The sequence below is a fragment of the Sinocyclocheilus rhinocerous genome, unplaced genomic scaffold (genome assembly GCF_001515625.1).
Source record: "Sinocyclocheilus rhinocerous isolate Xijiao unplaced genomic scaffold, SAMN03320098_v1.1 scaffold4545, whole genome shotgun sequence".
NCBI lineage: Eukaryota > Metazoa > Chordata > Actinopteri > Cypriniformes > Cyprinidae > Sinocyclocheilus > Sinocyclocheilus rhinocerous.
In genome coordinates, this window is record NW_015635030.1 from 277,303 (window position 1) to 293,251 (window position 15,949).

A 15,949-nucleotide genomic window follows, 5' to 3' on the forward strand; every position below is an offset into this window, starting at 1 on the left:
ATTTAGTTGATTTCTTCCCAGGTGTTTCCCATGTTTAATTTCCATTGATCCCAGGTGTGTCTCGTCAGCCCCCCCTCCTGTGTGTATAAAAAGTGTTCTCTGTCCGCTGTTGTACGTCTTCCGATAAAGGTCTTCCTGTGTTCGTCTCCCTTGGTTCCTGTAAATAAAGTCTTGGTAAAGTATTCTCCAGCGTCTCCTCGTTCCTCGTGTGTGTGTCAACGTGACACAAACAAACCTGTTGGCATTATTAGATTTAAAGCAAAGTGTATTCTGGCCCATTTATTAGAATTGAAATCGCAAGACTTCAGAGACAAATAGCAACACTTCAAATGTCGATTTTCGACATGTTTCGCTATTGTAAGCACATGTTCAACAATTATAGCCCAAGCTGAACACAAAAGCACACAGAAACCCTTCACATTGCCTGTGCTGAAATAAAACAAAGAATTAAATGAAAGTGAATTTGTTTAATTTGTATGTGAAGAGAAGGGCACTTATCTGGAAAAAGCATTTATAAAGAGCTGAGAGAGTGTGTTTGCACTATTTCCCAAGCCCATCCAGCAGTGTGTCATTATAATCCAGCCTATAATCAGGATAGTTTTGATTAATCATTATAAATGTAATACAGGTCCAACAGAAATCACATTGTTACCCCTAAGCCTTTTTTAAGACCTACACCTGAAAACGTCACGAGATGCCTATTCTGTCACTATATAAGTCTTTTCTTGCAGTCAGAAACTTAAGAGTCAGTATTGCTAGGAACCAGGTTGAGTCGGTCCCAGATTTGACACTTTTGCTCGGTTTCAAGCACCTCCCAGGCATCATTAGTATTTGGCTCGTAAATGTCACGCAGTCATTTTGTCACAACCCCTCAATGTAAGACATGTGCAAAAGTTAAAAGCATGCACGTTTCTTGAAAGAACATTCAGCTGTGACTGACGTGACACACGTTTGCGATGTCATACAACATGTTCGTGCACACATGAGCTCAGCTCGCATCCAGAAAAGCCCTGCATTTTAATGCGAAGGGAAACACTGCTGTATTTATAGTGCTGCCGTGTCTATTTTTTCCTCATAGTGGATTGATATTCCTCAAATGCTGTGTTTCATATTTTCTTATGTAACATCAAGGCCTGCATACAATCCCTACAGAAATCATTCTCCGCCAGCAGGCGCTAAATATAGCAGCTCAAGACCTGATTAGAGAGGAGAGGGGAAAGCTGTCTTTTGTGCTGGAGTGAAAAAATTCAAATCCATTAGCTACCTGACACGTAGAGTTTGAAACCGTGAAACTGAAGAGTTCAGTTTCATCACCCTGTTGAGACTGATCTAATGTACATGACAGAACATATAGCCATATCTGGTTGCACATTAGTTTTAAAATGATCAACAGTGTTTGGCTGATTGATACGTGTGGTTTTAATTATAAAATCAAGTTTTAAATATGCAAGCAGTGTGTTTTATATACACACTCGTAAAAGGAGGTTCAAAGATTCATATCTACTTAAAGAACGTTTTGGATTTAGAAATGGTTTTGTTTGAGAATGAAGAAAGGAGGGCTAAAGATATTTAGGTAGATATGGCTCTAAATTAAAATGTCTTTCATCGACCTGAAAGTAAGTCTTATTACTTTAAATGTACATTTTTAATGGAACACAAATGAGCCTAATTTAGCACAAGTCCAAAAACTCTAATTTGAAGCACTTAAAAAAACAATACATTTAAAGAAATCAGGAAAAACAGAAGCAACAAATCTTTAAAAAATTATTTTATTTTGAAATGCACGCAGAAAAAAACGTATACTTTATTTATACTTCCACAAAAACATCCTAAAAGGGTTCTGATACTGTTACAAGTTCAAAAACTGTAATCTGGATCTATTTAGAAGCACTTAAAAAAATTAAACATTTTAAGAAATAGAAGAGAAGAAAGAAACAGTGGGTCCTAATATAGGAACATTTCTTATGGAATAAACAAAGAACAAGATTAAAAGTTATATTATGTTTTACAAAACCACCCTATTAAAAGTACTACACTTCTGCAAGAGGGTGAGAACAAATAGCATCTACCCATAATGCTTTGCAACATAAACAGCCAATCAGAACTATTTACACTGTTGCACTGGGATGCTACAATTGACTAAATATACAAAAGTCAGTGCAACTCAAAAATAGTAGAAATGTGGAGAAAAAGATTAACATAAAATGAACTGGGGTAAATCCGGAAAAGGACGTTTTTCTTTTCCTGAAGCTTACTTCACCTTTAATATTGTTGACTTTTTAGAAAGGTTGAATTTTTAAAATCAATTCTATCGCAGATTTATATAACTTAATGAATCACAGAATTATATTTTTGAAAAATCAAAAATCAAATAATGAAAATTTCACCATACCTGTTACCATAATATGAACCGACATACTCCCAACATTCACAAATGTTCATTATGCAATCTAATGAATTCTACCATTATACTCTTGTAGATAAAAGAAATTTCTAAAAGCATATTTAATGTTTCTGATTGAACTGGCATACGTGCAAAAATGCACACAAACAGCATTTATATTACTTAACCAAAACATTATTTTACTGCAGGCTCTATAACGTACATTCACTTTTTTATAAGAAAACTTTATTTTTCAATAGGTATGTCTACATGCACTAATCTCGTCAATCGGAATTAATCCAATCAGATTTCAGATTCTAAAAGTTCTGTTTGTTTGCAAATACTTTGTAAATATTCAGTCTTATCCACTGTTCTGTTTATAGGACTTGAGACATAAATAAACATACGGCAGTTTGTATGATGTAAAACACATATGCATCATGGCATTGTGCATGTGCGCAATGTATTTTTGAATCCAATTGAGAAAGTGTTTGATTCTTTCTTATTGATCAGATTATTTCAGGTCTACACCACCCCTTCCAAGATTTCTTGAGATTGAGGTGTTTACATTAAGACTTCTTAGTCCGATTGAGCCATTAGTCCAATTATAAACGGATTATTTGGATGCATGCAAAACTAGAGTTCTTTAAATAATTTACTGAATTAGCACCATCTAATTTTAGAGCAGATGTTTTAAACTACAAGCATATCTTTCCACAACATCTCCATCTGGTCAGTTTCCTTGTCGGATTCTTTTCAGCCGCTGTGTGTCGCAGAAGTCTTGTGCTTCTACGCACAATCTTCTTCTTACTCTCTCTCTTTCTCTTGAGGCAGAAGAGACTAATATCGTAACACTGGCATCACTTGACCTGACTTACATTCACTAACAACGAATTATGCCACTAACCTGCTTTTGGAGATGTGCTGCGTGCATCAAAAGCACAATTTTTTTTGCATCATTGTTTTCACAGTGAGATTTCAGATCAATGCCTTTGCTCTGCCAGCAGGGGCTGCCCGTCTCAGGCTCTCTGGCTCCGGCAGAGATACTACTTCTTCTGACAAAATGACATTCTGTCACTTGCATCCTTCCTCCCTGCTGGTGACAAACTGGGATGGGTGGATGGAGGAGATGAGGATATGAAGAAGCAGGGAGGAATAAAGCGTGAGAGACCTTTATGTATTATGTAAGAAATACACAACACTCAGGTGATGCAGAACCAGTTTAGCTCTGCCTCTTACTCGTTTGGCTCCATTTGCGCTCATTCTTTGGGCTTTTTCTGGAGCATTCAGCCGCTCGCGCCCTCCCTCTCCAGCCCACTTGGGTCACACCGACCTTGCAAGGGTCTGAGGAGGGGAGAGATAGAGAACAAGAGGGAGGGTGGAAGGCAAACGGAGGGATAGTTGAAAGAACCGGGCTTAAATAGATGAGAAAAAGAGGATATGTGAATAAGCGAGACAGGCTGTGTCGTAAATTCCACGTCATTTCTGTCTTCCATACAATTTCAAAGTCCTGTGCTATTTATAGAAGCCGATGTGTGTGTTTTTTATTCGCTCATGGATTGCAGGGGAGGGAATGCAGAATTTCTAAGCCTTTCTCAGTCTGCGTAATCGAGAGGGAGAGAGAGAATAGACCTTGAAATTCCTTCCTCGGCACATCCCAGAGGAGCGTGTTATTGCTTTGAGCTTGAGCTTTCATAGCTCAAGAGACTTTATCGAGTTCTCACTTCTGTTTAATTCCTCAGGAGAAATAAAAAAGGTGATTCTCACAATATGCAGGTCACATTTCACCCCAAAAATAGGAAGAAAAAAAACCCGAATTCCTAAAATATAATAAAAATATTATATAATCTAAAAATATTTTTTTATAAAATTATATTATAAAATAGAAAAAACTGAAAATTAATTAAAAATATAAAATTAATTTGAAAAGATCTAAATGCTAAAGTATGAACATTTTGCTGAACATTTGATTTATTTCTTTTGATTTTGATGTTCTTAACACGTTTTGTGAGATTCACACCAAAATAGACAAAAATTACGCAACTATTGACATACGCAAAATGATGTGGATAGCAGCTCAGATCATTTGAATTTGGAAATATTCAAACAGAAAATATAAAAAAATATAATAAATATAACAAAATATAATAAATCTAAAAAATAAATAAAAAATATAAAATGAATTTAAATATATAAATTATGATACATTTTGATGTCACAAAATATTAGTGCTCTTAAAAGTACAGCTTGATTTTCATGCAACATTTTATTTCTTTCTTTTGATTTTTATGTTCTTGAGACATTTTCACTCCAAAATAAACGCAAATTATGCAATTGTCGACGTTACAGTATGAGTATAGAGCATATGCAATGTGGATAGCAGCACATTCAGATCATTTGAACTTGCAAAAATTCATATTGAAATAATATTCTCAGGTCTAGTCTATATAGTAGTCTATATGACTTAAATGCTATTTATATACAATACTCAAAACCGGCGTTTCAACACCTATCATGTTAGGTTTGACCTCAGTGACATCAAATAAATTTTTTCTCATGTGTCTTTTCATTTGACATCAAATCTAATGCACAGAAGAAACACACACACACACTCACACACACACATATATATATATATATATATATAGAGAGAGAGAGAGAGCACACAGGTGGTTTTATAGTGTTTTTGTCGTACTTTTTGTCCCCATTCACTGTCATTGTATGGAAAAGAGCAAAACAATGTTGTGTTCTATGAGCTTGGAAAGACATTGCATTGAGCAAATGACAGAATTTTCAATTAGCCAAAAGTCTCCATGTGCTCTCCATTTAGTCTATGTGAAATTCTTGCAATATTAAAGAGATTCCATTTGAGATTTTTCTTTCCTATGGGATCGGAATGCGCATTCAGGCGCTTTCAAACAAGCATTCATAAAAAATGTACTAAGAGCATCTATGTGTTTAGCACAAGTCTTCATAGCAACAAAACAAAGCGCTATACCCGAGGCGAGCACGTGACACTCGGGAACGGCAGGTGAGTGTGAAGGGTCGAGCGGAGAGGAAGAAGGAGTGAAACTAGAGCTAATGAAGCGTTCGGATGGGGAAAAGAACAACACTTCTGAAGAACTGCTACATTTTTGATGCTCTTAGAAGAACATGAATGAATATTTCAAGAGAAATGTCTAATTCTGAGCGTAAATCCGGCTCCCCTTTGAGAAACCGACATGAAATGTGTATTAAAGCGAATAACCTATTCAATACTTCCCAGCAGATCAGCTCTCACATTTCCTTCAGACACTGTAAAATAGCTATCAGGATATTCATGATATATTTGTAAAGTTGATCTTTTCCTGTAAATGTTCTCAAAAAATTTTTTTCTTTAATCTTTGATCATGGAGGACGGCCCCTGTCCAAGCGTGTGTGATTGTGTAAGACGAAGCAGGAAGCTCAAATGCCGACAGCTCGCTCGAGATGAACATGAACCTCTCTGCTCGTCTTCCTGTCTCTCTAGCTGCCTGTCGCCGTGTCCAACAGGATTATCCATGACCTCACATCTTCATTAAAATGAAGAAGTACTTATTAACATTGCTGTCAGAATGATCCGATTTGTGAGTGTGTGGCTCAAACACTCGAGTTCCTGGAGCTCAAATGTAGGAGCGTGACGCCAGCAACATCAAGGTCATGGGGTTTGTTTCTCTTACAGATCTGCTAAATAGAAAAAGAGAGAGTATATGTCATTCAACAGCATAGTCCATTTAACCTTTATTCACTGAACAGACACTTTTAGCTGAAGAAACAAATGAAAAACACAAACACAAGTAAAAGTCGACAGGGTTGTAATTTATTCTAAGATACATTTACTTGAGAAGTAATATGACATTAAGTATTCTGAAAAATGTATCAAAATGTAATGGTTTTTGCTTAAAACAGGAAAAATATCTGCCAATGGGGTAAGACAACTAATATTTTTTCTTACCCTAAATATATGTTTTATTATATTTGTACTGGAAAACTAGACAAAATTCTAAATAGAGTAAGAAAGTAATTAGTGTACTGGTATTGTGTATTGTGTACTGCCTACTTTTTAAAAATATAGTAAAAACATGTAGTAAAAATAGTATGTGAAACAGCATGTATATGCAGCAATAAGCTATTAATAAGCTAGGATATCAATAAGCTAAACCATAGTATTTTACACTGTCGTCACATGACCTTGATCTTGCAAAATGAATACCATTACTTTGTATTTTTAGATCAGTTTTGTGTAAAATAGGCCTATATTAAATTTCGATCACCAAATAAATAATCATATTAGAGATGTTAAAATCACGGTTGATAGTATTTCAGATTTTTCCATCACATTGGAATGGGATTATTATCATTAAAACTATTAAAAACATTTGACATTAAGCTAAAATAAAATAAAACAAAATATAAATATTAGATGAAAACTAAACAAAAATTAGAAATGTTGGCAATTAACTGAAATTTCAGTTTAAGTTGAAGCCTGAAAATTACTAATGAAATAAAAACTAAAGCTGAACTAAAAAATAAAATTTACCTAAATAGTAATATAAAAAAATAGTATAAAGCTTGTTACAAAATTATTATAATTTAAATGAAAATTAAAATGAAATCTGAAATTATTCCAAATATTAATAAAAACTATAAAAGTATATAAATAATACTAAAATATAACTAACACTAGAAACACTAGATACAGCATTCCCATATTAATACTTTTTGAGGTGTTTTTATTCAGTTTAAATTCCTTCAGGTGTGGATTGTATGCAGATGTGACTATTAAAATGCAGTTATGATGACAGTCAAGACATTTTAAATGAACCAAATCGAAGTAAACACCATAACAACTGTTTAATCACAGCATTTAGGGGCCAAGATGATTGTATCAGATTGGCACACTGACTCTGTCTATTGTATGTTTAATGCATGCAAAGCAGCTCTGTAAAAAATAAAAAATAAAAATATTGTGTGTGATTGGCTGAAACAGATGATGTCACTGAAATGTACACATAGTGTACAGTAACACCGGCTAAACAGATTGTGATGAACCCGCAGCACTAAATCAGCACTGTTTATTTAACTTCGACACACTCCTGTAAGCATTACAGTAGTGAAAAGATGACTTAAATCACCACGTGTGGAAGATTTATGCATACATTCACGCACAGTTATGCGATTACGGCACAGTGTTGCGAGCCAGTCTGAGCATGTATGGATATATGCATGTGTGTGAGTGTGTTTCTGCGCTGCTGGTGCGTGTGCTCTTGCTGAGTTGACGTTATGAGAGCGGACGGCGCCTGGCTCTGATTTCTGATGTGTTCTGAAGTTCACAATGAGCCTCCGGTGAAGAGGCTGGCTTCAGCTAGATGAATCATCCTCACCGACAGAGAGAGAAAGAGAGAGAGATCAGCCACACATGAGTAAACCCAATAGAGCAGCTGAGAATTAATCAGGGAGGTGAAATGTGCTCACAACAGAGATATTGATGATGTAGAGGAAAATAGATGTCTTCAGAGGTTGCATTTTCATAGCTCAGGAGTTCTCATGAATTGGGGTGTCTCATAAAAACCCCTAAGAGAAATTAAATTAGAAACAAATGAAACAAGTATTGACATACAGAGCTATAAAATGAATGTGAATCGAATTACATAAATAATTTAATCTGCAGGGAGGTTGATGAGAATTTTGTTTTTTTTTACACATTTACTAAATGTTCTCATTAACAATCACTTGCATCTTATTCACTAACCACCCAACAGATTAACCAGTTGCTAAATACATCTGAATATCAGTGCATATTATCAAAATTGTTGTTAGTTTGAGTGCGAACATTAGGTTTATTATAGATTGCACCTTCTTTACAAAACACAATTAATATTGTGCAATTATAGCCTGCAGTAGGGGGCAGTAGTGATCCCAGCCTCTGTGATTCATCAGATAATTGTATGATGGAGAGGAGCATTTTTTTATTGCTGAAAACACAATTACAATAAGGCGTTACAAAAAAGGGAATCCAAAGAACTGAAGACTGTAAAAAAAAAAAAAAAAAAAGATTAACATAAAAAAACGAAAAAAAAATTGCTGAAAACACAATTACAATAAGGCGTTACAAAAAAGGGAATCCAAAGAACTGAAGACTGTAAAAAAAAAAAAAAAAAAAGATTAACATAAAAAAACGAAAAAAAAACAACAACAATAACATCTTAATACTGTAAAAATATCAGAATCTTTAGATAAATTAAATTAAATTTAAATCAACTTAAATAATTCAAATAAAATAAATAAAAAATAATGCTCTCCTTCACTTTTAATTTTGTAAAGCTCAAAAATGTAAACTCAGATGCCAAATTAACTGAATTTTTAAGCCAACCATACATGTCAGACCAAAAGCCAATGCTAAGAAGAGGTATAACAAGGCATATATCCAGATTTTGAAGATTTAAAAGAGCCAAATCAGGTGCTTGTGTTGGAATAGTGGGTGTGTTTGTGCTGTCACCTGATTTGCATAAATAATTTGCTACCATATGCTAAAACAATACATGTAACATGTTCAAATAAACATCACTATCATTTTTTATTGAAATCTCCTCTCAGAGTTTGATTAGGGATGCAAATTTTGGCCAGTAACCGATAACTGATTTAAATTTTGACGCCGATAATGATATATTGGCCAATACTGGATATCAGTCTAGATTTCTAGAGGTTGATGCTTCAAATGTCACCAAACATCCAGTCCAATGGAAAACTACTGGGACAAAAAAATGATGCATGCTAGCTCAGCTAAATTAGAAAATACTTTCACAAATTTACATTTATAATTTTGTCATCTTGGCAAAAATTCTTTGTCTATTTTTTTCTTTAACTATTTCATCTCAATGCTGTCTAACATTCAAGATGTTAAAAGGACAATTCTGTCATCATGTGTAACCTGTGTGACTTCCTTTCTTCTGCGGAAAATAAAAGAAGTTCTGTGGAAGAATGCTGGAAACCCAACAGTTTTGGTGACCATTGACTTCCATTGCATGGACAAAAAACAAACACTAAGACATTTCTGAAAATATCTTCTTTTATGTTCCACAGAAGAAAGAGGGTCATACAGGTTGACATGAGGGTATATAAATAATGACAGAATTTTCATTTTTGGGTGAACTATCCCTTTCAAGATCAAATTTTTTTGTAATGATAAAACTTGTATGTAAAAAAAGAGAGACTGAGGTGAGAGCGGCCTAAACAGGAAACGATCGGGCTCTGTGGGCGAGTGCCAGCTCAGCAGGTGAATTCTGGGAAGGGCTTCCTGTCCTCCCCTAATAACCTGCCGTGGCCTTCGGACGGTGTGCTGCGATTTGGCAGCCTTGGCACATCCGTGCCTGGTGTGGCCCAACTTCACCTTTTCACATGCGGCTTTTGTGTTTTGACGGCCGGTCTTTGATCTGAACGCTGGCCCTCGTAGCTGAGCGGCACGACTACACGCCAAGTGTGTGTATTTTTAGCTCTATAGCCCCACATCCGTATGTGTGTAATAGACTGTGTTCGTGCACACGCGCTCGCCAGTGTGTGTGTTTTTGGATTAGAGTCTTCAGCATCTTGCTCGGGGGAAGGTGATACGCTCGTCCGTTCGAGCCTCTTTGTCTGTTTTCGCCTTGTTTGGATGGACGGCTTTAAAAATGAGCAGCTGAGAGTGAGGGAGGGAGGGAAATGAGTGAAAGAGACAGTGGGGAAAACGAAGGGAGGGTGAAAGGGAGAGAGAGAGAGAGAGTGCAAGCAAGTGAACAAGCAATCTTGGCTTTTCTCTTCTGAGCAGCCCTTCACACTGAGACACATGTCTCATTTTTCTGATCCCTCCATCCACTCCGTCACTCCTCCCTTCCTGTCACCCTGACGTCCTGCATCGCCACCCCTGGATCATCTACATCCTTCCCCTAAAATCCATCTTTCCTAGAAGATAAGCCTGCAGACCTCATCTCACCATCTGTAATCCATGCATGGAGACATGTGGATGCTCGCACACGCGCGCAAGCGGCTGCATTGACTCTCAAGTGCCTAGAATTAGCAGAAGGGACTTTACTATGGGAAACTGCGTTAAATCACCGCTTAAGAATTTCTCCAAGAAGGTAAGATGCTCTTTCTGATAGCTGAGAGTGTGTGTGTGGTACAGACTCGACTCGGACCTGGACTGTGTTGCATGGACTGTCAGAGACAAGTTTAATAGCCATGTTCTGAATTCCACTACACAACTGTATACAGTACCATCATGGTAATTCTTAAAGAACACTCTGGACTGAGTGAGAGACTCAGTTTGTGCTAGTGCATGCTAGTGGAGACAACTAGCTGTTGTATTCTCTTGAAAACCTAAAGAAACCAATCTGGAGTAGCAAAAACGTGTAACCTATAACATAAAAGATATTGCATCAGGATGTTGGGTGTTTGGTTGCCATCTTTGACCTTGTAAGTTGCCGGATGTGTTTGTGAATTAATACTTTTAATGATACGCTGCCTTAATGTACCTGCGTTTAATGAGAGTAAATCGTAAAGTTCTTGACAATGACGTTTGAAGTAGCTTCTGAAAGTTCTCTGAAGCTCTTCTCAATCAGCTCTAGATGACTTGGGATGCATGCGCTCAAGGATTAGCGCTGTCACCTGCTAAGAGCTCCTCTCCCGGTGTGCACAATGGCACAGGTTTTTTCGGAAGAACGTATAAGCTGGCACCTTACAGCCTTGGCAACAGATGGAGTGTGAAGGTCATGTGCGAGAGGAGATGTCTGCAAAGACACATATGTGCATGCATCATGCTGCCATTACATTATTAAGGCTTTACCTATAGTATCATAGAAGATCAGGCTCATGGCAAAATTCAGTATATGAGGCCAGTGTGTGTTTGTGCATGTATACCTCAATCTTGCCCACCAGTCGGATGCAGATTACTTTAGCTGCATGTGGTTGGACAGGACAATAGGAACAGAAGAGAAGGGGGGAAAAGGAGATCTAAAGCAAGAATATGATACTTTAAGTCAATAAAATCAATTTGATGTCAATGTAAAAACCTGTCTTACTTAAGTAATCTGTATTTGCAAGTAAAACAGGATATTCAAGAAGAAAAATGTAGGACTTTTGTTTTTCAGAAACTGATTGGATTGTAAAAAGTGAGCGAGTCAGATGGCTGGAGGGGAGTAGTTGAATAAATAAGGGATTTGTGACATCATCTGAAAGGAAAGTCGTTTCAGAGGCGGAGCAAGTTATTATATTTTGATGAAAAGTTACAAATGCTGCATCCCAATTTGTCCTATATATGCAATAAAATATGTACTCTTACTTTGTGAAAAATTTATTTTTTGAGTGTGTAGCAGAAGAGAGGCAAGTTTTAGACATACTACCATAAAATTAACAGACCGCTCTGTTGCATCATGCATCCTGTTACTGAAAGCCTTTTAGTATTATTTGTATACTATTATTGCTTTTATTAATTTATTTTTACATTTTTATATATTTAGTTTTAATTTTAATATTATATGTATATTTCAGTTTTAGTTAACAATTAGTCAACAGTTTAGTTTTAGTTAACAATAATGTACTACTCAACAATTTTTTCTATTATATAGGAGAGAAAAGAAGTGGCACATTGATCTGCCAGTTGTGGGTTTCGGAGAACGTTCCTCATGTTTATGCATGATGCATTTTTTAATTAATGACCAAACATCTTTATGAAAGTTCACAATGTTGTTGCCGATGAAATAATTATTTTTCATCAGATTAGATGCTGTTTATTAATTCACTCAAACTCCTTTATCTAAACCTCTCTACCTCTCTACTGTAAATTCACCATGTTCATAGTTTTTTTTGTAACACTTTTCATTTGTGTTCGTAGTTCTTCCTTCAAAGCGCAATGGATTATGGGCAATATTAGCCATGGATCTGCACTTCATGGATGGATCTACACTTAAAATTTTCACCGGCAATAGTAAACCATTCGGTACCTTTGGAATACTCATTTCAATATACTACAATTTGGGACAAACTACTTCTAATTCAAACTATTTAGGATGGATAGTATGCAAACTGGGATGGAACAAAAAATTTTTTTTTCTTCTGAATAATGTGCGACACTGAATTGCACACAACAAGAGCAGGAATGTACATTAAGAAAGTAAACAGGGTCAGTTTAGATGTTTATGGTTTCAGAACATCTCAGAAGCTGATTCTCAATAAGTGCTCTATTGTGAGATGACGTCGGCTTTCTCTTTAATTAACCTATGGGTCTGCGTTTAATTGGGGAGATGCTCTTTATGTGTTTGTGAGTGATATTCCGCACACTCTTCACCTCCTCTGCCTGTCTGCTAATTGGTCATTATAATGTGCTGGCTGACTGGTTTCATTCTTATCCTGATTAGCCCTCTGCTAAACATGAGCAGTTTTACGTTCTCAAAACATACTAACCTTTTAGGTTATTTAAGGATCTACTCCCATATAATGACGTTAGCTAGCCCACATCTTCACCCTTCAATGATAAAAATGCTATAGTGAGTTTCATTTGTGAGAACAAGCCGAGAACCACTTGGATTTGCTTTTAAAACCGTCTTAAGCGCAGCGTGATCATTTGTTTTCATGGCAGCAATCAAATGGCATAGTATTGCGGCAGTGCGCCGCAAGTATAAAAGTGGATGAATTATTCAGTTTGAATGATATCTGATCTTAAAGGTTCTGTCAGTTGCTGAGAGGGAAGAAAGAATAGAGGGCAAAGTCTGGCTCGATGTGATTTACCCAAGTAGGACATGTTCCTTGCTGAACAGCCCTTGTTGGTCTTGGAACAACGTTCCTGTCAAACAACCATCGCCCTAATGGTACATTTCATGCAAACTTGGATGTGGGATATTGTGACCCGATAACTCTGGCTTCCAAATATATATTGTTCAGTTGTCTGATGCTTGCGATTAGAATTTATTGCATTTTTACACACTTTAAGATAGGAACTTTGACTCATTAATGCATTTTATTTGTTCAAACATTTATTATTAACTCTTTAGGTGCCACTACGTTCATGTCATACAATTTGAATGTTGTGGCCTAATTTAGTTTTTTACACATTTTGTGCACTAGAGATGAAATATAGCATATATAAAGCTTGCCAGAAATATCCATTTAGCAGGTTTATCCATTTACTCAGAACTCATAAAGATGATCTTTCCGACACGATTTGAACGGACCATTAAAAAACATCAAACACTGATTACACACCTACTGCGCTTCCTCTTTCTTCTTTATGTTGCATTAGTGCTAAATAAACCTTCCTGTGTTAGTCAGGAAGTGAAAAAGAGAGAAAGTGAAACATGAAATTGTCAAGAGAATCAATTTTATTCCAACTAAAACCACTCGTAAATAGGACCTTCCCAGGAGGACCTGAACGGAAGAATGCTGATCCTGGAACAATTTGGACTCGGGTAAATTACATTAAGCACAAAGTCTGAAGGCAGAGCTCAGCTTTGTTTTCTCACTGTCTGGTATAGAAGTATGTAACAGAAAGAACCAATCGATTGACCCGACGGCTGACTGAATTGACTGACTGACCCGTCCATCCAGTGTGTCCTTCAGATGTCTGTGTAGTTTCTAATTGTGTCTTTACCCCACGTTCCCTCTTCACTTACTTGTTTGGGACTGCTGGGAAATGACGGCCGCACTCAGGACCGGAAGCGCAGCTACAAAGCAGTGCAGTCATGTGATGAAGGGTTGACATCTGGAGAGGCCCTCGCGGCCTTGGCTCAGAACTCAACATACATGCACAATGTGCTCGGGCCTGCCTGCATCTTCCTCCGCAAGGGCTTCGCTGAGAGCCGGCAGGCTGTACGTAAGTCCGGACATGCACATCTACACACACATATGCTAATGCAAACACAAGTTCTCACGTACAGTGTCTTGTAAGTGGATATGTCAGAATTCAGAGCAACAGACTATATGCATTGAATATTACATTATGCAGGAGGTACAGTTATCATCACTAAATAAAGTCTTGTATTATCCTGAAAGAGTTTATTTTGCTGTATTGACTGGCTGACTACATTTTCAAACAAATAAAAAAAACAATACTTTTATTATTGATTTAAATTGAAATTTGTATGAAAATTGGTATAAAGTTTCTATATACAGTTTATACAAAAATATTACAGTATTTGACATTGCAGTCGTGGCCTAATGGTTAGTGAGTTGGACTTGTAACCCAAAGGTCACGGGTTTGAGTCTCGGTACCGGCAGGGATTGTAGGTGGGGGGAGTGAATGTACTTGCTCTCTTCCATCCTCAATACCATCAGTGAGATGAGAGCCTTAAGCAAGGCACCGAACCCCCAACTGCTCCCTGGGCACCGCAGCAAAAATGGCTGCCTACTGCTCCGGGTGTGTGTTCACTACTCACTGCTGTGTGTGTGCACTTGGATGGGTTAAATGCAGAGAGCAGATTACAAGCATGGGACACCATACTTGGCCACACGTCACGTGACTTCTTCTTCACTTCACTTCTTCTTTTCTTGTGGTTTGACATGCTGTGCTATCTATTTTAAACAGTATTTTTGCAATTCTTGTATAATTCTTTATGCAAGCAGCTTTTATGAGCTCACTGAGAGATTACATGGGAGACTTATACTTCAATTGTATATATTTGTCACTCCACAGGACAGTTTAAAATGGATTAATGAAAGCAAAAAATGGTTTATAATTATTAGAAATATAGGACCTAATAAATCTTGCACTGCATTTCAGCAACAGCGTTTCCCCGCTGTTGAATCTTCAGTGCCGCAGCAAAAGAAATAATTTTTACCTGAGCTGTGAATGTGATGCAATATCACATAGTCTGCATTGAATGTGATGAATGTACTGGCAGATAATGACAAGAAATTTCTCTATTGATTTGTCTTGATGCAGGCATAAACAATCATACAATACGTACAACATTACCATTGTAGTCTGATTCATAAAAAAATGAAACAAATGAAATGGTTCTTTTTAGTGAATCAAAAAACATACAGCATGACCAGTGTAGTCTGATTCACAAAACAGTGACAGTTATGAGCTGGTTGTTTTTAGTCAGTCAAAAACATACAGCGCGATCAATGTAGTCTGATTCCTGAACAAATGACTCTTATGAATCAGTTCTTTTTAATGAATCAAAAACACATAGCGCGACCAATGTACAGTAGTCTGATTGCTGACCAAGTGACTCTTATGACCCAGTTCTGTTTAGTGAATCAAAAACATACAGAGTGACCAATGTAGTCTGATTCCTGAACAAGTGGCTCTTATGAGCCGGTTCTTTTTAGTGAATCAAAAACATACAGAGTGTCCAGTGACGTCTGATTCCTGACCAAGTGACTCTTATGAGCCAGTTCTGTTTAGTGAATCAAAAAGATACAGAGTGACCAGTGTATTCTCATTCCAGAACAAGTGACTCTTAAGAGCCGGTTCTTTTTAGTGAATCAAAAATATACAAAGTGACCACTGTTTTTAGTGAATGAAAAATACAGCACGACCAGTTTGATATATATATATATATATATATATATATA

At 36.7% G+C, this 15,949-nt stretch overlaps 1 protein-coding gene across 2 annotated transcripts in view; it reads left to right on the forward strand.

Moving 5' to 3' along the window:
- Positions 1-15,949, forward strand: part of LOC107746207 (calcium-binding protein 1-like) — a 27,769-nt gene that overhangs the window by 5,011 nt on the left and 6,809 nt on the right. The window contains exons 1-2 of one of the 2 annotated variants that reach the window (XM_016560329.1): positions 9,586-10,515; positions 14,078-14,236. The exons of the other annotated variant lie outside the window; for it this stretch is intronic. Of the exons in view, the coding sequence (XP_016415815.1) occupies positions 10,387-10,515; positions 14,078-14,236 (288 nt within the window). The 5' untranslated portion in view covers positions 9,586-10,386. Of the gene's footprint in view, positions 1-9,585; positions 10,516-14,077; positions 14,237-15,949 lie in introns of those variants that run through there. 2 annotated transcript variants of the gene reach the window in all.